The 20644-nt window shown below is 47.8% G+C and overlaps 1 protein-coding gene across 1 annotated transcript; it reads right to left on the bottom strand.

Annotated features, from left to right (window-relative positions):
- LOC144607636 (kelch-like protein 10) lies at window positions 1-19332 on the bottom strand. The gene is made up of 5 exons (XM_078424596.1): window positions 19139-19332; window positions 16054-16543; window positions 13386-14003; window positions 3379-3528; window positions 1-378 (listed from the first exon to the last, which is right to left on the bottom strand). Exons 1-5 carry the CDS (start codon window positions 19327-19329, stop codon window positions 1-3), a joined length of 1827 nt encoding a protein of 608 aa, XP_078280722.1. The 5' UTR covers window positions 19330-19332.
- Between the last annotated feature and the right edge of the window lie 1312 nt (window positions 19333-20644).

Below are 20644 nucleotides of genomic sequence, written 5' to 3'. Positions count from 1 at the left end.
TCATACCGCTAATAGGCTGGTGGAGGCAGAGTATTTGATTTGTTCCTCACGGGACAGTAAACCCAGCAGACTGTCTCTGGGGGCGGCGTATTCCCGCACATTGGGCAGTCCTGGCACAACACAGCAGCTCAGGGCACTGCGGTAGATGCTCATATCGTGCGCGTCGTACCACTCATCCGTCTTCTCGTCGTAGCACTCCACGTTGAACGTCGTGGTGAAGCCGTTGAAGCCGCCGACCACAAAGAGCAGGTCGTCCACCACTTCGATGCCAAAGTTGCTGCGAGGGTTGAACATGGTGGGCAGGGTGCGCCAGGTATTGGTGAGGGGGCTGTAAGCCTCGGCACTCCGCAGACGGTTCGCACCGTCGAACCCTCCAACCTGCCGGTCCAAAACACACAGTCAAACAGGAACTGCAGATGCTGGAATCGTCAGCAAAACACAAAGTGCTGGAGGAACTCTACACGTGCAGCCAATGGGTGGAGTTTTGGGCCGGGACCCTTCTTCAGAGTTCATAAGTTGCAGAAGCAGAATTAGCCCATTAGTCCAGCAAGTCTACTCCGCCATTCAATCATGGCTGGTCTATCTTTCCCTCTCAGCCCCATTCTCCTGCCTTCTCCCCATAGCCCCTGACACCCGCACTAATGCAAATCTTATCAATCATAGAAACATAGAAAATAGGTGCAGGAGTAGGCCATTCGGCCCTTCGAGCCTGCACCGCCATTCAATATGATCATGGCTGATCATCCAGCTCAGTAACCTGTACCTGCCTTCTCTCCATACCCCCTGACCCCTTTAGCCACAAGGGATCTCCACCTCTTACGTTATTATTGGCACATATACTGAGTTACAGAAAAAGCTTTGTTTTGCACGCTCTCCAAACAGGTTTTAGATTTAGCTTTATGATTGTCACGTATACCAAGGAACATTGAGAAGCTTTGTCCACTTTTCACAAAGCTTTTTACTGGACCTCGGTACCCAGATCAGATTTACTGCAGACAAATGCAATCAAGTCAAACTCAAGTACAATAGGTAGAACAAAGGGAAAGATACAGAGTGCAGAATATAGTTCTCAGCATTGTAGCGCATCAGATCCAGAGACAAAGTCCAATGTCCACAATGGGGAGGGGTGAGCCAGACAGTTCCCTAGCTTTTATGCCATCTCTTCCCCTCTCCACTAGCTCCCTCCCCCCCCCCCCCCACTACATCAGTCTGAAGAAGGGTCCCAACCCAAAAAGTCATCTTTTCATTCCTTTCACGGGTGCTTCCTGACTCGCTGAGTTCATCCAACACTTTGTGTTTTAAATTAAATCAAATGTTCATTTCAAAGAAAATTACCTTTATTTTTACCTCAACTAAATAGTGTGGAATGTCTGTCTTAATACAACCATCAATGTCCTGTAATTTTGTGGCATTGTGTCGGTCAGATGTCACTGGCAGTATTGTGTATTACAGAGTGGAGAGTTAATTGAGAAAAGCAAAATGAAGTTCGCTCTGGGAATCAAAAGGACAAGTTCTCCTTGGGCATGGAGGTTTTGATAAGGTGATGTCATTTCCAAGATAATGAACAAGATTAACAAAACACACCCACGGAATTTGGTTACGGCAAGAAAGTCAGAGAACAAAATTCACAAATGAGAATGCTCCGGAATCTGTCTCTTTCTGGGACTGGTCTAACCTTTTCCCGACATTGCTCAGTTTCCTTATGAGGGATGGTTATTGCATTGGGGGCAACAAAAACAAGAATGCATTTCCAAAGTATATTTAATTACTTCAGCAAGATCACCAACAAAAACATGTTGGAGACATGATAACCAATAGAAGCACAGCCATCTCCCACAACTGGCATTGAGGCAAATGATCAAAGAATCTACTTTAGCAATCGTACTGAGAGATTGTTACTGTGCAGAGTTGGTGCCTTTCACATGGGGACGTAGAGCAGACAGGCTCCTGTAGGCCTTTGATGTAGTAAAAAAAAAATATTTTTTTTCAAAGACAATAAAGAAAATTCCAGTAGAGAATTTTTCCTTCCGAGGAGTTTTGTTAACTGCACGGTGGAGTTGCTGCCTTACAGCGAATGCAGCGCCGGACACCCGGGTTCGATCCCGACCACGGCCGCTGTCTTTACGGGGTTTGTACGTGACCCGCATGGGTTTTCTCCGAGATCTTCGGTTTCCTCCCACACTCCAAAGACCTAAAGGTTTGTAGGTTAATTGGCTTCTAAATGTAAAAAATGTCCCGAGTGTGTAGGATGGAGTTAATGTGCGGGGGTCGCTGGTCGGGGCGGACCCGGCGGGCCGAAGGGCCTGTTTCCGTGCTGTATCTCTAAACTCTAAACCAAGGACACACAGGAGTGTGCTCAGGATCCCGGTGTGGAACGCATCAACTCTACACTAACCATTCCTCAGTACTATACGAGGTTGTCAGCCGAAACGAGCTGCTGAAGACCTTGGAGTGCTGCTTGTATCTGTACCGCTCTGATCCAGATAAGAGAGTTCTGCCCTTGAGTTAACAATAACTTTTGAGAACGAGCATGGAAAATGTTCAGGGAGAGATTAATTCCTTTCTTGCCTCAAGGTTCCAGATTCCACCTGCTCACTCCAAACCCTAACCTTGCTCGCTCCTCAACACCCCCTTTGTTTGCTTCCCCATGGTTTTCGATCATTGATTTAAAGGACATTTCACTCCCTCCTCGGCTATTATTATGGACAATAGATAATAGACAATAGGTGCAGGAGGAGACCATTCGGCCCTCCGAGCCGGCACCGCCATTCAATGTGATCATGGCTGATCATTCTCAATCAGTACCCCGTTCCTGCCTTCTCCCCATACCCCCTGACTCCGCTATCCTTAAGAGCTCTAAATAGCTCTCTCTTGAATGCATTCAGAGAATTGGCCTCCACTGCCTTCTGAGGCAGAGAATTCCACAGATTCACAACTCTCTAACTGAAAAAGTCTTTCCTCATCTCAGTTCTAAATGGCCTACGCCTTATTCCTAAACTGTGGCCCCTTGTTCTGGACTCCCCCAACATTGGGAACATGTTTCCTGCCTCTAACGTGTCCAACCCCTTAATAATCTTATACGTTTCGATAAGATCTCCTCTCATCCTTCTAAATTCCAGTGTATACTTATTATTTTAGAACATTCCATTCCCCCAAATCTCTCCAATCATTAGTCTGAAGAGGGATCCTGACCCAAAACATTGTCTTTCTGTTCCCTCTGCCTGACCCGCTGAGTTACTCCAGCACTTTGTGTGTGAAGATCCCAGCACCTGCAGTCTCTTGTGTCTCTCTTCAATCTGATTTTTCCTTCTCATCCCAACCTGAGCGGGGATGTTCAGTGGCATTAAGTGTGAATGATAGCGAGGTGCTGTTACTTACTGCATACACACATTCACCATAAGCTATTACACCAACGCCACTACGCCTGCTTCTCATGGGTGCTATGGTTGTCCACTGGTTGGTTTCTGGGGTATAGAACTCAGCTGTAAACAAGCACTCATTACCGTTGAATCCTCCACAGATGTAGACCTGAGGACAAGAGGAAAGAACAGCTAGCTGGCCATGAGTGGTAGAGATCCAATGACTGTAAAGGTATGCGATGTTTGTTTAAACACAAGTTGTTGGATATTGGCACGCCAAATTCGGAATTAGGAAAGACTGAAGATTCAGCACAAAGTGGAAACCTTTGGAACAAATGGAAATCAATGTTTGTTGTTAGATAGTTAAAGGCAGTGGAACTGGAGCCAAACACAAGAGTGAGGAAATGTTGCAACATGCTTAAAGGACCATTTGCATTAACTGACGCATTAATTTTTACGTTAATAATTTTGTGAATTGAAACATGGTAACGTGCCAGTCATAGTGAATGGAACATTCTGATTCAGGGCTTCCTCTCTCACCCCTAGCATCTGTTAAACGATTTCCTAGCTATTTTCTGCAGTTCAGAACCAGATCTTAGATTGTTTGAGGTTTCACTGCAGGGTAACAATGAAAATGCATCAAGGAGTTGTAAATATGATTGAAAACCAGCTCATTCCCAATTTAGAATCGGGGTCTGCTGAGATCACATTCCCTCAGATCATTAAATAGCTGGAATAAAGCATACAAGGAGAAAAATTTGCTTGTTGTGTGGGGAAAGATTGCATTTCAGGATGGAGTTTGTCAGTGACACATGAACTGGCTAGACTTGGGTCTATGTGAGGAATATCCGTGAGCTTTATCAGATGGTTCATTTCATGGGCAGAGTTGGTGAGAGGATGAATTGAATAGTGTTTCGTGTATCTTGTATTTTTTGACTGTTGGCAGAACAATTGTCCTTCTGGGATAAATAAAGTTCTATTGTATCGTATCGCGTTTGTTGGTGTGATCCTGATGGCTTGCTTAGCATTTCTCATTCCTTCCTTCCTGTGTTCATTACGAGACAGCAATGTTTAGCTTAGCTTGTCATAGAGTCCTACAGCGAAGAAACAGGGCCTTCGGCCAACTTGCCCATACCGGCCAACATGTCCCATTAACACTAGTCCCACCTACCTGCATTTGGCCCATATCCCTCCAAACCTGTCCTATCCATGTACATGTCTAAATGTTTTTTTAAATGTTTTGATAGTACCTGCCTCAACTATCTCCTCCAGCAGCTCGTTCTACACACCCACCACTCTTTTTATGAAGTTACCCCTCAGGTTCCTATTAAATCTTTTCCCCCACACCCTAAACCCATATCCTCTGCTTCTCGATTCCCCAACTATGGGCAAGAGACTGTGCGTCTACCTGATCTATTCCTCTCATGATTTTGTACTCTATAAGATCACCCTTCATCATCCTGCGCTCCAAGGAATAGAGTCCCAGCCTGCTCAACCTCTCCCTTGAGTCCTGGCAACATCCTCATCCAACATCTCTGCCCCTTTCCAGCTTGACAACATCTTTCTTATAACATGCACCTATTGTCTATAACATGGTGCCTAAAACTGAACAAAATATTCTAAATGCGGTCTCACCAACGTCTTGTACAACTGCAATATGACCTCCCAACCTCTATACTCAATGCTCTGAGTGATGAAGGCCAATATTTGACCATCCTATCGACATGTGTTGCCACTTTCAACAAACTATGTACCTGATATCTCTGCTCTACAACACTCCCCAGAGTCCTCCCATCACTGTGTAGGCCCTGCCCGTGTTAGTGATCCTAAAATGCAACGCCTCACGTTTCTCTGTATTAAATTCCATCGACACACAAGGGGAGCTCAGGCTGCAGATGTTACCTGTTTGGTGGAGCTGTGTGCATTGATCCAGATATATGGAGGGGATAAAGTGTACTGAGAACTCTGCCCCATGGACCAAACTGTGCTTACGTCCACTTAATAAGTCACTTAATTATTGGGGATGGATGGCCAGCGGACAACTGACATTCTAGTTTGGTAGCATAGGAAGAATCCACATTGCTTTAGTTAATAGCTGACCTGTGAATTAATGAACGGAATATGTTACCCGCTATTGTGCTAACCCATTCTAGTCTGAACAATCCTCTAGCTGACGATCTCAGACCAGGTCTCTATGTTTCTATGCTTCTTTCTAGGACAACAGTTCACTAAATGCACATCGAGTTAGAAGAGGAAATAAGCAGCCAGGACTGTCTCTCTCACTTTCTCTGGTGGATGTTAGGAACATGTTAGGAATTGGGCAATGGGAACCTCCAGCCCTTCCTTCTGTTCATTTAGATGATGGTGGTTGATATGGAGGAAAGATCTGCAGATGCTGGTTTAAACCGAAGGTAGACACAAAATGCTGGAGTAACTCAGCGGGTCAGGCAGCATCTCTGGAGAGAAGGAATGGGTGATATTTGTCCCACCCCATCCCCTGACATCAGTATGAAGAAGAGTCTCGACCCGAAACATCACCCATTCCTTCTCTCCAGAGATGCTGCCTGTCCCGCTGAGTTACTCCAGCATTTTGTGTCCACCTATGGTTGATTTGGACCTTAGTCCCATATACCCCTACGCCCCACACACACGCACGTGGTCATGACAGCACAACAACAGAATTGGAAGATCGTTGGCTTCACAGCTCCAGCAATGCTGGCCATGGTCATACTCGCAGTCTGCACGTTCTCCCGGTCATCGTGTGGACCTCTACTGGATGTTCTGGTTTCCTCACACATCCCAACGATGTGTGAGTTGGTAGCTTATTGCCCCGGTCTGTAGATGAGTGATAGAGTGTGGGGAGAATTGATGGGAATGTGGGAAGAATAATAGGATTGGTGTAGGATTAGTACAAATGCATGCTTGGTCATCCTCCAAGGGCCTGTTTCCATGCTGTATGACTGTGAGTCTCGATAACAGTAGAGGAGAGGGTTCCAGATTTGCACACTTTTAAGCTGCAGAAATGTTTCCTTCCACATTCCTATAATGCACAGCCACTAATTCTAAAATTGCTTCTCTATTATAGATTATGCAACTGAAGACATAGGTTACCTCTAACAAACCCATTAACATTCTTAAATATGTAGGAAGGAACTGCAAATGCTGGCTTAAACTGAAGATAGACACAAAGTGCTGGAGTAACTCAGCGGGAGAGAAGGAATGGGTGACGTTTCGGGTTCAGACCCTTCCGAAGATGTCTTTTTTTCTCCAGAGATGCTGCCTGTCCCCTGAGTTACTCCAGCATTTTCTGTCGAACATTCTTAAATATCCCAGTTAGATCATGCTTTTATTTTCTGTGGACACAATGCACATAATCTAATAATTTGACCTTTTTCTCCATTACCTGTGATATCTCTAATTATCAATTACCTGTGCACACAAGACAAGGCTCTAAAGAGGCTAACTTTACATCATTGTGAACATTAACCAGCCTGGGAAATTGGGATAAAATTATAAAGTTAAAGAAATGTTGAAATATCCACATTCACTTGCTTCATTGAACATAGCTAGAAATAACTCACCTTTTCATTTTCTGTTGATTCCGCTGTTTGCAGTTATAATGGGATATCGCTGTGCAGTAATTGACAGTAGTAATGTTATCAAAGCTGGGTCACCTCGCCCACAACTCCTGAGCCTGTGTCATCTTAAAATAGGAGCTAAAACTGTTGCCATCCTCTTAACTCCAATTCGACAAAGGACTCCTGATATGCAAACCTACTGTAGATCCACAAGCATAAAGTGAAGGTAGACACAAAAAGCTGGAGCAACTCAGCGGGACAGGCACCATCTCAGGAGAGAAGGAATGGGTGACGTTTCGGGTCGAGACCCTTCTTCAGACATAAAAAGGTTGCGTAATTCTCTGCTAAATTTAATTCCGATTTACTGCATCGCTTAGATTGAAATTTCCTTAACTCACTTGGGTTCTTTCTGGAGAAATGTCCTCCTTTTAGTGGAAGAAGGCAGTGGAGACCAATTCGCTGGATGTTTTGAAGAGAGAGTTAGATTTAGCTCTTAGGGCTAATGGAATCAAGGGATATGGGGAGAAAGCAGGAACGGGGTACTGATTCTGGATGATCATATTGAATGGCGGTGCTGGCTCGAAGGGCCGAATGGCCTACTCCTGCACCTATTTTCTATGTTTCTATGTAAGGTAAGAAGATTCAATTTGTTTCCTCTATTCTTTAAATAGTCTATTTATTACTTAAAACGTATCATTTTACTCTACACTTGGCACTATCAGCTGCATGCCACTAAGAAACAGGAATGTAATATTTTCAAATTCTGCTTAAAAAATAGACTAACATTTTTTTATGGTATCAATAATTCTTTGGTAGAATTCGAAAATGAACTGGGTAGTCTAAGAGAGATGGACTGAAGTTTAATTAAAGATAAGAATTTGATAACTGATCTAAAAAAATCTTGTCTGTTCTCTCTTTACAATCAGGTCCGTGGGATTGGTACTGAGTGTGATATTTCAGTGTCTGAAAGATCACACTCATTCCATCATTCCATCATTCCAGCATTCCCATCATTCCATCAGGACCTAGGTTTAAGGTGAGAAGGGAAAGGTTTAATAGGAACCTGAGGGGTAACGGTTTTTTTTACACAAAGTGTGGTGGGTGTATGGAACGAACTGCCATAGGAGGTAGTTAAGACACAAGGTTTAAGAAACGTTTAAGACACATTTGGACCAAACATAACAATGCTGAAGACGTTGATGGGAAAAGCATTTGTAGAGACAAAAGAGGAGCTTTCCAGCAGTATGGAGGACAGAGGTGTGTTGTGTCCATCACCGTGCCCGTCAGAAACCAGCACCACTGCATCGCTAATGTTTTCAATGATTTTAATTCATTAATGGACAGGTACATGGATAGGACAGGTTTAGAGGGATATGGGCCAAACGTAGGCAGGTGGGACTTGTGTAGATGGGACATGTTGGATGGTGTGGACCAGTTGGGCTGAAGGGCCTGTTTCCACAGTGTATGCCTCTATGACTAGGAAGAGATGGGACAACTCTGTTGCACGCTGAATCACTCTTTATTTGTTCTTTATTGAGTTTGACATTGTTACCATTTTGAGATAATTCCTCAGCTTTACTGAAGTCACAATGGTTAAAGAAGTAGTTGGCGACTCAGGACTATGTGAAGAACTCTCTTCACACATCACCCAGAGGGCAGAATTGGCTAGGCTAAATTTGGAAAGTCTTTAAAGATGACAGTAAAGTTTAAAAACAAAATGTAATCAAGTTGAACAAATGTGTATTCCAACTGCAAATAAAACCTCAATGGGAAAATGGATTCATTTCTGGTGAAGTAAAGAGTTTCTGGAGAGCAGTTAGACTAAACGAAAAGCCTTATAATTCTGCTAAGAGTAACCATCAAGAGGACAGCAAGAGGTTTAAGAACTACCAACACCTCCCGAATCTAGGCAGGGGAGAGTAGCTGGAAAGATCTTTAGTTTATTGTCACGTGTACCGAGACACAATGACTGGTTGCGTGCTAACCAGTCAGCTGAAAGACTAAACACGATTACAATCAGGCCATCCACAGTCTACTGATACAGAATAAAGGGAATAATGTATAGTTTAAGGTAAAGTCCGATTAAAGATAATCTCCGATAGTCCCCGTTGAAATTATGTTTAAAATTATAAAAAAATAAAAAAAGATAGTGCCTACTAAAAATAATCTTGGTTCGTTAGATTAATAACATAACAAAAGCTATTTGGACAGGTACTTGGGCAGCAAATGCTGAAGGATATGGGTCAAAGGTGGACAGGTGGGACTAGTGTAGACGGGATATCTTGCTCAGCATTGGCAACTTGGGCCGAATGGCCTGTTTCCATGCTACATGACTCGATAAAAGTACCGGAGAAATTATAAGGAATTATAATAAAATGAAATAGGGCAGACACTGGAAATCTGAAAAGGGGGAAGAACGTACTGGATACACTCTGTAAGTCAAAAAGTATCTGAAGGCAGACATGAAGTTCTGTTTCAAGTTAACTGAAAATTATTTTTCCACAGATAAAACATAATAGAAACAGAAAATAGGTGCAGGAGGAGAACATTTGGCCCTTTGAGTCACCACGGCCATTCATTGTGATCGTGGCTGATCATCCACAATCTGTAACCCGTGCCTGCCTTCTCCCCATATCCCTTGATTCCACTAGCCCCTAGAGCTCTATCTAACTCTCTTTCAAACCCATCCAGTGAATTAGCCTCCACTGCCTTCTGTGGCAGAGAATTCTACAAATTCACAACTCTCTGGGTGAAAAAGTTTCTTCTCACCTCAGTTTTAAATGGCCTCCCTTTTATTCTAAGACTGTGGCCCCTGGTTCTGGACTCCCCCAACATTGGGAACTTTTTTCCTGCATCTAGCTTGTCCAGTCCTTTTATAAAGCGCTGGAGGAACTCGGTGGGCCAGGCAGCATCCGTGAAAGGAGTAGACAGAGCGAGTTTTGGGTCAGTCCCACTGAGTTCCCCCATCACTTAGTTTTCTGACTATCATTAGCCTGAAGCTCTGGTCTTCACAGCCTTGGTGAATCGTTGGATAACGTCTTGCAGTTCAGAGGTTGGAGGTCCTAGAGTTTGGCCGTGATTTCAGGTATTGTTGTAAGACCTTGAAGCCTGGGTGAATATGTCAGAAGGAACTGCAGATGCTGGTTTAAACCGTAGATAGACACAAAGCTGGAGTAACTCAGCAGGACAGGCAGCATCCCTGCCAAGGCCTCCTTCATTGTCAGAGTGAGGCTAAACACAAATTGGAACAAAAGCATCTCATATTTCGCTTGGGCAGCCTAGAGCCCTGGGGTATGAATATTGATAGACACAAAATGCTGGGGTCACTCAGTTAGACACCCTAGTCACAACAGCTTCTCGTTCTCACCTAGCAAACGGCTCACAATGGCCTGTTTCCTTTAACATTGTTACTTTTTTGTAGATCTTTCATTCATTTGTTCTATAGCTCGACATCACTGACTATCTCTCGTTTCCCAGTCTGAAGAAGGGTCTCGACCCGAAACATCACCCAGAGATGCTGCCTGTTCCGCTGAGTTACTCCACCTTTTTATGTCTATTGACTATCAAATAGCCATTTATACCAGTCCCACATTAATCCCATTGCATTTTCCCCACGTTTCCCTCAGCTTCCTCCTCATTCCTTACCATATGGTGAGTGTTTGATGCCACTGGGCCTGTATTCGTGGAGTTGGGAAGGATGAGGGGGGACCTCATTGAAACTTACCGAATAGTAAAAGGCCTGGTTAGAGTGGATGTGGAGAGGATGTTTCCACTAGTGGGAAAGTCCAAGACCAGAAGTCATAGCCTCAGAATTAAAGGATGTTCCTTTAGGAAGGAGATGAGGAGGAATTTCTTCAGTTAGAGGATGGCGAATCTGTGGAATTCATTGCCACAGAAGGCTGTGGAGGCCAAGTCAGTGGATATTTTTACAGCAGAGATAGATAGATTCTTTTATTCACAAAATGCTGGAGTAACTCAGCAGGTCAGGCAGCATCTCGGGAGAGAAGGAATGGGTGATGTTTCAGGTCGAGACCCTTCTTCAGACTGATGTCGGGGGTGGGACAAAGGAAGGATATAGGTGGAGACAGGAAGATAGAGGGAGATCTGGGAAGGAGGAGGGGAAGCGAGGGACAGAGGAGCTATCTGAAGTTGGAGAAGTCGACGTTCATACCACCGGGCTGCAAACTGCCCAGGCGAAATATGAGGTGCTGCTCCTCCAATTTCCGGCGGGCCTCACTATGGCACTGGAGGAGGCCCATGACAGAGAGGTCAGACTGGGAATGGGAGGGGGAGTTAAAGTGCTGGGCCACCGGGAGATCAGTTGCGTTAATGTGGATAGATTCTTGATTAGTACGGGTGTCAGGGGATGGGGAGAAGGCAGGAGAATGGGGTTAAGCGGGAGAGATAGATCAGCCATGATTGAATGGTGGAGTAGACTTGATGGGCCGAATTGCCCAACTCTTCTCCTATCACTTATGAACTTATTCTACGTTCGAGCAGCAAAGTATGGCGATCCATTCACCTACTATTCTGTTGGCCTTCGTATTCGTCTGAAATTACCACAATCCAACCCAAGATTTCACCAATCTCCCAAAATGTTAAAAGTACATTAAGGGAAAGAGGATAACGAGAGAGAGAATGGGGTCCTTCAGAAACCAACGCATGCCAACTCCCTGAAGAGCTGCAGGAGATGGGCAAGCTCTTCAATTAGTATTTCTATGTTTTTATCGTGACCAGGGAACCTGGGACAGTTACATATAAACATAGAAAATAGGTGCAGGAGGAGGCCATTTGGCCCTTCGAGCCAGCACTGCCATTCATTGTGATCAAGGCTGATCATCCACAATCAGTAACCCGTGCCTGCCTTCTCCCCATATCCCTTGATTCCACTAGCCCCTGGAGCTCTATCTAACTCTCTTTTAATTTCATCCAGTGAATTGGCCTCCACTGCCCTCTGTGGCAGAGAATTCCACAAATTCACAACTTTCTGGGTGAAAAAGCCTTTTCTCACCTCAGTTGTCAATGGCCTCCCCTTTGTTATTAGACTGTGGCCCCTGATTCTGGAGTTAATGGGAACATTCGAGGACAGACTGGATGGCGGGCAAGGAGGTGCTGGGTGTCCTAGGGTGGATTGTATGAAGGCAGATAAATCTCCCAACCCTTTAGGCTGGAGGGTGGCTAGTGTTCTGCATCTATTTAAGAAGGGCTTAAATAGAAATAAAAAACAGGACATGGGTGTAAGGTGAGAGGGGGGAGATTTCATAGGAACCCGAGGGACTGCTCAGAGGATGGTGGGTGTATGGAACAAGTTGCCAGGTACAATAGCACCATTTAAAAGACATAGGAAAGGTTTAGAGGAATATGGGCTAAATGTGAGCAGGTGGGACTCGTGTAGAAGGGGCACCTTGGTCAGCCTGGATGAGCTGTGCCCAACTGTAGACACAAAATGCTGGAGTAACTCAGCGGGACAAGCAGGATCTCTAAAGAGAAGAAATGGGTGATGTTTTGGGTTGAGACCCTACTTCGGCCTGTTTCCATGTTGCATGACTCTATAATCCATCTAAACGCACAGTCACCCAGTGCAGGTCATAAGTGATAGAATGTGGGCATTCGGCCCATCAAGTCTAGTCCGCCATTCAATCATGGCTGATCTATCTCTCCCTCCTAACCCCATTCTCCTGCCTTCTCCCCACAACCCCTGACACCCGCACTAATCAAGAATCTATCAATCTCTGCCTTAAAAATATCCACTGACTTGGCCTCCACAGCCGTCTGTGGCAGAGAATCCACTGATTCGCTACCCTGTGCAGGGCTTCGAGGTTGACCAGCAATTGGTCTGGCCGATCACCCACCTGCCGGCCTCCTGTGGTCATCGTCTATGATCCTACATTTAATTCTCTGTGAGGCCGGCGGTCGAGGTGACGGACCGGGTGGGGGTGGGTGGGCTGGGTGAGGGTGGGTGCGGGTTACCTTGCCGTGCAGTGTGGTGGTGCTGGCGTCGCTGTGCTGTTTGTGATGGTGGGGGTGGGTGGGGGTGGGTGAGGGTGGGGAGGGGGTGAGTGAGGGTGAGTGAGGGTGGGTGGTGGTGGGTGAGGGTGGGGTTGGGTGGGGGTGGGTGAGGGTGGGGGTGGGTGGGGGTGGGTGGGGTGGGGGTGGGTGAGGGTTACCTTGCCGTGCAGTGTGGTGGCGCTGGCATCGCTGCGCTGTTTGTGATGGTGGGGGTGGGTGGGGGTGGGTGAGGGTGGGTGAGGGTGGGGAGGGGGTGAGTGAGGGTGGGTGGTGGTGGGTGAGGGTGGGGTTGGGTGGGGGTCGGTGGGGTGGGTTTGGGTGGGGGTGGGTGAGGGTGGGGAGGGGGTGAGTGAGGGTGAGTGAGGGTGGGTGGGGTTGGGTGGGGGTCGGTGAGGGTGGGGGTGGGTGGGGTGGGGGTGGGTGGGTGGGTGAGGGTTACCTTGCCGTGCAGTGTGGTGGCGCTGGCATCGCTGCGCTGTTCGTGCATGGGTGCGATCAGCGTCCACTGGTTGGTGTCGGGCTCGTAGCGCTCGGCGGTGTTGAGACGCACGTATCCGTCGAAGCCGCCCATGGCATAGATGAAGCAGTCGAGCACAGTGACGCTGACGTAGCAGCGGCGGGAGTGCATTGGGGCCACTTGCTGCCACGACTTCTTGACCGGGTCGAAGCGCTTGACGCTGTTGAAGTAGTCGACGCTGTCGAAGCCGCCGATGATGTAGACGAAGCCGTTGAGATAAGCGGCGCCATGGTAGGCCCGCGGACTCTCCTCCTCGCAGGTCACGTTGACCCAGCGGTCGGCCCGGGCGTCGTAAGCCTCGATGGCGTTGGTGGGGCTGCCGCCGCTCCAGCCACCGATGGCGAACAGGATGGAGAAGGGCAGGCGCGGCCGGGTCAGGGGGTTGCGGAAGTCTGAGTTGGACGGGCCGTTCATGTTGAGGTCGTACATGGCCTTCAGCGCGTTGATGATGATCGGCTTGCAGTCATCGTTGTCCTTCACGTAGTCGTTGTTCTTCACGTTGTTCATGAAATACTCGGCGTTCATCAGCGCCAGGCGTACCTGCAACCAGGAGACACGGTCACTCTCACTGACAGGGACAACGCTTCCCAACCCGGGGGCGACATTGATCCCTGGGATGGCGGGACTGTCACACGAGGAAAGATTGGACAGACTGGGCTTGTATTCACTGGAGTTTAGAAGGATGAGAGGGGATCTTATAGAAACATATCAAATTATAAATGGACTGGACAAGCTAGATGCAGGATAAAATGTTCCCAATGTTGGGGGAGTCAAGAACCAGGGGCCACAGTCTAAGAATTAAGGGGAAGCCATTTAAAACTGAGGTGAGAAGGAACTTTTTCACCCAGAGAGTTGTTAATTTGTGGAATTCTCTGCCCCTGTGATATGAACAGTGTGAGATACATCAGCGTCGCCCCTGAAGGTAGCGTTGAGCAGAAACTGTGACGGTGCCAGAGGCCCGGGTTCGATCCTCACTGCGGGCGCTGTCTGTACGGAGTTTGTATGTTTTTCCCGTGACCTGCATGAGTTTTCTCCGAGATGTTCAGTTTCCCCACACTTCAAAGACGTACAGGTATGTGGATTAATCGGCGAGGTATAAAAGTAAAATTGTCCCTAGTTTGTGTGTAGGATGGTGTTAGTGTGCGGGCTTTGCTGGTCGGTGCGGACTCGGTGGGCCGAAGGGCCTGCTTCCGCGCTGTATCTCTAAACTAAACATGTATGTTTCCTGTGTATGTGCATGTGTCGTGTGCGTGTGTATACATGTGTGTTGCCTGTGTCTGTGCGTGTGTTTATGTGTATACATGTGTGTGCCTCTGTATGTGCGTGTGTTGTGTGTGTATACATGTGTGTGCCTGTGTATGTGCGTGTGTATACATGTGTGTGTCTGTATGTGCGTGTGTTGTGTGTGTGTGCATCCGTGAGTTTCTTTCACTCTCTGACGAGTTTAAACCCGAGCACCAAGTCATGAGTTGAGTTGCATTGTTCTGAGACCACCCCGGTATTTGTGTCAACAACACTGTCAGTGCCGACACGTGCAGGAAGGAACTGCAGATGCTGGTTTACACCGAAGAAAGACACAAAGTGCTGGAGTAACCCAGCGGGACCGGCGGCATCTCTGGAGAGAAGGAATGGGTGACGTTTCAGGTCGCGAAGAAGGGTCTATTCTTTCTCTCCAGAGATGCTGGCGCGTTACTCCAGCACTTTGTGTCTATCTTTGGCCAGGCTGATAGTCCCAATGTGAAAGGTGGGGGGATAGTGCGCCCCCACCCCCACCCCCACCCCAATCCCCACTCTCCACCCCCACCCTCCACCCCACCCCCCCCCCAACCCCCACCCTCCACCCTCCACACCCCACCCCCATCCCCACTCTCCACCCCACCCCCCACCCTCCACCCACCCCCACCCCCACCCTCCACCCCCACCCCCATCCCCACTCTCCACGCCCACCCCCACCCTCCACCCACCCCCACCCTCCACCCCCACCCCCATCCCCCCACCCTCCATCCACCCCCACCCCCCACCCTCCACCCCCACTCTCCACCACCCCCACTCTCCACCCCCACTCTCCACCCCCACCTCCCCATCCCCCCACCCCCACCCCCCTCTGTTACAATAGCACTGGTCTGATGACACGAGTGAAGTACATGGCGTTGTGAGTGTACCCTCCCCCACCCTCCACCCCCACCCCCACCCCCCCACCCTCCACCCCCATCCCCCCACCCCCCACTCTCCACCCCCACCCCACCCCCCTCTGTTACAATAGCACTGGTCTGATGACACGAGTGAAGTACATGGCGTTGTGAGTGTACCCTCCCCCACCCTCCACCCCCACCCCACCCCCCACTCCCCTCCCCCACCCCCCACCCCCCACTCTCCAACCCCCACCCTCCACCCCCCATCCCCCCACCCCCCACTCTCCACCCCCACCCCCCACCCTCCACCCCCCATCCCCCCACCCCCCACCCCCCACTCTCCACCCCCCACCCTCCACCCCCCACCCCCCCACCCCCCACTCTCCACCCCCACCCCCCTCTGTTACAATAGCACTGGTCTGATGACACGAGTGAAGTACATGGCGTTGAGAGTGTACCTTCGGCAGCAGAATGACAATGGACTTTTTCCTGATGTCCGGGTCCTGGGCAATCCACTTGAGAATGGCATCAAACACCACATCTTCTTGTTTCACATTCAACTCGTCCTTCTCAATGATATCTCTGAGCTCAAAGGCGGACAGCTCCAGGAACTCTTCACTCACCTTCACGATCTCCTCAAAGTGGTGCAGGATGTACATGTAGGCTTTGTGTCGGAGCTCCGGGCAGAAGTAATAGTCCGCAAATTTGCAGATCCCAATGCAGTTTTCGAGGCACAGCTGGGACTCCAGGAATTCGCAACAAGCCCTGACAATCCCCAACACGTTGAACTGGTCGGCCGCGGCCAGCAGCCTCTCGACGTTCTCCACAGTGACCGGTACTGTCCGAGTGTAGGCGTACTCTATGATCAACTTCATCATGTCCGGCGATACGCCAGGGATGTTGTATACCTTCTTCTCTATACTGTTCCAGCCACTTGTAAACAGAGCTCTGCGGAGAAAACGACATTGGATAAGAGTACACAAACTGTGGAGGAAGGAATTATAGAAAATATAAAATTCTTAAAGGATTGGACAAGCTAGATGCAGGAAAAAAATATTCCCCATGTTGGGGGAGTCCAGAACCAGGGGTCACAGTTTAAGAATAACGGGTCGGCCATTTAGGACTGAGATGAGGAAAAACTTTTTCACCCAGAGAGTTGTGAATCTGTGGAATTCTCTGCCACAGAAGGCAGTGGAGGCCAATTCACTGGATGTTTTCAAGAGAGAGTTAGATTTAGCTCTTAGGGCTAAGGGAATCAATGGATATGGGGAGAACGCAGGAACGGGGTACTGATTTTGGATGATCAGCCACGATCATATTGAATGGCGGTGCTGGCTCGAAGGACCGAATGGCCTCCTCCTGCACCTATATTTTCTATATTTCTATGTTGGTTTACACCGAGGATAGACACAAAATGCTGGAGTAACTCAGCCGGGCAGGCGACCTCTCGTTCTGAACAAGGGTCTCGACCCGAGCGTCACCTGTTTCTTTTCTCCAGAGACGCTGCTTGGCCTGCTGAGTTACTCCAGCATTTCGTGTCTATCTTAGATAGAGTATATTTCTACCATAAGTTCATAAGTCATTGGAGTAGAATTAGGCCATTCGGTCTATCAAGCCTACCTCGCCATTCAATCTTTCTATCATTTTTTTCCCTCTCTTCTGCCTTAAGCCCGGACTCTCGTTGTAAACAAGTATCTGGACGTTTCTAAGCATTCTATCTCGTCCTATCACGGTCTACGCTGAGTGCTTTGACACAATCACGTTTCCAGAGTGGGTGAGACTGCTTTATAACGAGGTGTGTAATGCATCAACTGGCGTCTGAAGAAGGGTCTCGACCCGAAACGTCACCCATTCCTTTTCTCCAGAGATGCTGCCTGACCCGCTGAGTTACTCCAGCATTCAGTTTCTAGCATCAACTGGCGTTCTCTGTTCACCTCTGGCTCGGAGTCAACTCACCTGCTGCTGAAATCTCACCTTTGATTGAGTCATCTCTAAACCCCAACCAACCCACTGTTCTTTAAACTCGCTTATTTTCCATCAAAATATCATCAGAAACCTACTGCCCAAAATTAACTGGCAGCGAATCACCTGGCCGGCAGTCCTTCAGTTTTGAAACTGTGTCCAAATTCTCAACTTTCCTCATTTCTACAACCTTCCGAGTTCAATCCCCGCGCTCAATAGTTTGCCAACATTCTTATTTACTCCTTTCTCCTTATCGCCAATCGGCTCTACTAGCTGTTCGCCGTTGTATCACTGAGGTTGGTCGGCCCATTGCTCAACACTATTATTTTAAGATCCCATTACTTATTTTCTGCACCGCCATCGTTTGTACAGCATAATTGTCAAATGAAATTTGGCTTTGAAATCCATAACGGAATGTCGGGACCGCGACCGGAATCGCCGTCTAGGAGATAAACTTTCAGGGGGACTGAATGTGTCAGGCGGGGAATTCCTGATTAATCAGCAAAATCTCAGAGCTGAAAGGTTGTCCAGATAAAGAAAGTTGAGCATTTGGATCCAGTTTCAAAACTGCAGGATTGCCAGCGTGTGATTCACTGCCAGTTATTTTAGGGCCGAAGGTTAGGGGTCATCTTTTTAGACGCGGAGCTCGCTTGAAGAAGAGTAGGCGAGCTGATTCAGAAGGTGTCGAACTCACGGGCGAGATTCCAGCGGCTCAGAGTTGAGGCGGAGTTAATATTATATATAGGGGTGTGAGCGGGTGGTCTTGCTAATGGAAAGGGAGGTAAAATCAACTGGGGAACATGACGATTCCGTTTGGTTCATACTCTGGAAAGGGAGCCCTCGGTGGTATCAGGTGAACGCAGGTGTGCAGTCTTGCGGAGTTTCATTGGAACACTCTAGCGACCCACTGCTGAATTGGCCAGGCTGTGGGTCCGGCCCAGAGTGGAGGGAACTGGTGCAGAGAGGGGTTGGCAGTGTGTGACTTAGGACGGGCATGGATACGTGGAATTCTCTGCCACAGAAGGCAGTGGAGGCCAATACACTGGATGTTTTCAAGGGATAGTTAGATTTTGCTCTTAGGGCTAATGGAATGAAGGGAAATGGGGAAAAAAGCAGGAACAGGGCACTGATTTTAGATGATCAGCCACGATCATATTGAATGGCGGTGCTGGCTGGAAGGGCCGAATGGCCTCCTCCTGCACCTGCTTTTCTATGTTTCTCTGTCACGTCGTGTTTCGCTGGGGAAGTGAAGTTGGAATCACTTGGGATTCTCTACCTCCATCTGTCTGTTGTAGTTTGTTAAATGGAATCTGGCATTAGAGTTATCGGACTATTTATTCAGATTAAAAGCAGTTTAGTTGGCCCTTCCAGTCTCGCGTTCCATCATTAAGCGTGCAACACATTAATTTGATGAAATGCGGGTGAGTTCTGGTGTCCACTTTACAATTTGAATGGCTGAACACTGGATGATTCTGAGTGGAATCATCTGCCAACACCACTCGTAATAGTGTCTAGTTCTGGACCAAAAGCCCGCTGGTTGAGAAATGTTGAAGAGGAAGCCTCTTTGCAGCAGTCACTGACCGAAAGTAGGAGCTGCAGCTGCATAAGATGTTCTTATGGGCGTTGAAGTCAATGCCATTGACCCTGATCACCACGTCGCAAAGTTTCCCTTCAAGGCGAAGCTCATTAAAGATGGTACAAGCCATGGCGCTCATCTTCCTCTCCATGGTGCTCTGTCTTAGTTGTCGGGTTGAGGTTGAAGGTTCCTCCATAGTTGCGACCAAAGGGTGAGATTGGGTAGATGTGGTGAGAGGTCAGTGCGTGAGTTGGTTGTCACGATTTGTGTTTTCAGAGCCACTGCTCAGAGTTCCAGAACACAAGCAATTGTAACATCACTAAGGCGAAGGTCTCCAGCATATCTGGTGACATGGACAATCAAACGCCGCGGCCGCAGCTTAATGACTGATCGCTCAACATTTACTGGGCCCCGAGTCAACGCTGTTACCGATTCACATCCTCCACCAGATCCCGCCGCCCAACGCCCAACTCAGCCAAACTCACGTCGTTGATTAATGGCTTGCAAGTAAACCTAGTGTTGACTTCTCACAACGTAAAAAAATGAGCGTGTACGTTTTAAAATGACACAACAAAAGACCACATTTGTAATTTACAAGGTGCCCAGTAACAGCCGTGAAAGAGACTGGAAGGAAAAAGGAATTGGATTGTGAGTATGAACAAGAGACACAGAGTTCCCCCGTTAGAAACATTCCGCCTACAATTCCAGCGACCGGGATATTTTCTGGAGTTTCTGACCATGATCGTCTACAGGGCGAACGGTCTTCTGAAAGATCAATTAAACATCAAAACCTTGGTCTTTGATAACGCAATGTAATATCAGAGGAAGTGCACAACAATAAGGTGCGGAAATTATAGACAATAGGTGCAGGAGGAGGCCATTCGGCCCTTCGAGCCAGCACCGCCATTCAATGTGATCATGGCTGATCATTCTCAATCAGTACCCGTTCCTGCCTTCTCCCCATACCCCCTGACTCCGCTATCCTTAAGAGCTCTATCTAGCTCTCTCTTGAATGCATTCAGACAATTGGCTTCCACTGCCTTCTGAGGCAGAGAATTCCACAGATTCCCAACTCTCTGACTGAAAAAGTGTTTCCTCATCTCAGTTCTAAATGGCCTACCCCTTATTCTTAAACTGTGGTCCCTTGTTCTGGACTCCCCCAACATTGGGAACATGTTTCCTGCCTCTAACGTGTCCAACCCTTTAATAATCTTATACGTTTCGATAAGATCTCCTCTCATCCTTCTAAATTCCAGTGTATACAAGCCTAGTCGCTCCAGTCTTTCAACATATGAGTCTGTCCTAATTAGTCTGTACTATATTGAGTTTGGTACAGAGTGTATATCTGTGGGTGCCGGGTCGGGTATGTACAGTACGGTATTGTACAGTATTGTACAGGATTGTACAGCATTGGTCACCACACCCAGAAGTAACTCAAGGCGTGGGCCCGGATCAACACAGCCGGGTCAAGTTGAATTTAAGTAATTCAATGCGTCTAGACACACAAAAAA

Source organism: Rhinoraja longicauda, chromosome 29 (assembly GCF_053455715.1).
Source record: "Rhinoraja longicauda isolate Sanriku21f chromosome 29, sRhiLon1.1, whole genome shotgun sequence".
Classification (NCBI taxonomy): domain Eukaryota; kingdom Metazoa; phylum Chordata; class Chondrichthyes; order Rajiformes; family Arhynchobatidae; genus Rhinoraja; species Rhinoraja longicauda.
This window is presented reverse-complemented; position numbering and strand designations above follow the sequence as displayed.

Coding starts and splice junctions, on each gene's coding strand:
- LOC144607636 (XM_078424596.1), bottom strand. CDS start 19,329: ATGGAGGAACCTTCAACCTCAACCCGACAACTAAGACAGAGCACCATG. Junction 14,004..16,053: donor TTGTCATTCTGCTGCCGAAG/GTACACTCTCAA, acceptor TCCTGGTTGCAG/GTACGCCTGGCGCTGATGAA. Junction 379..3,378: donor ATGGTGAATGTGTGTATGCA/GTAAGTAACAGC, acceptor TTGGACCGGCAG/GTTGGAGGGTTCGACGGTGC.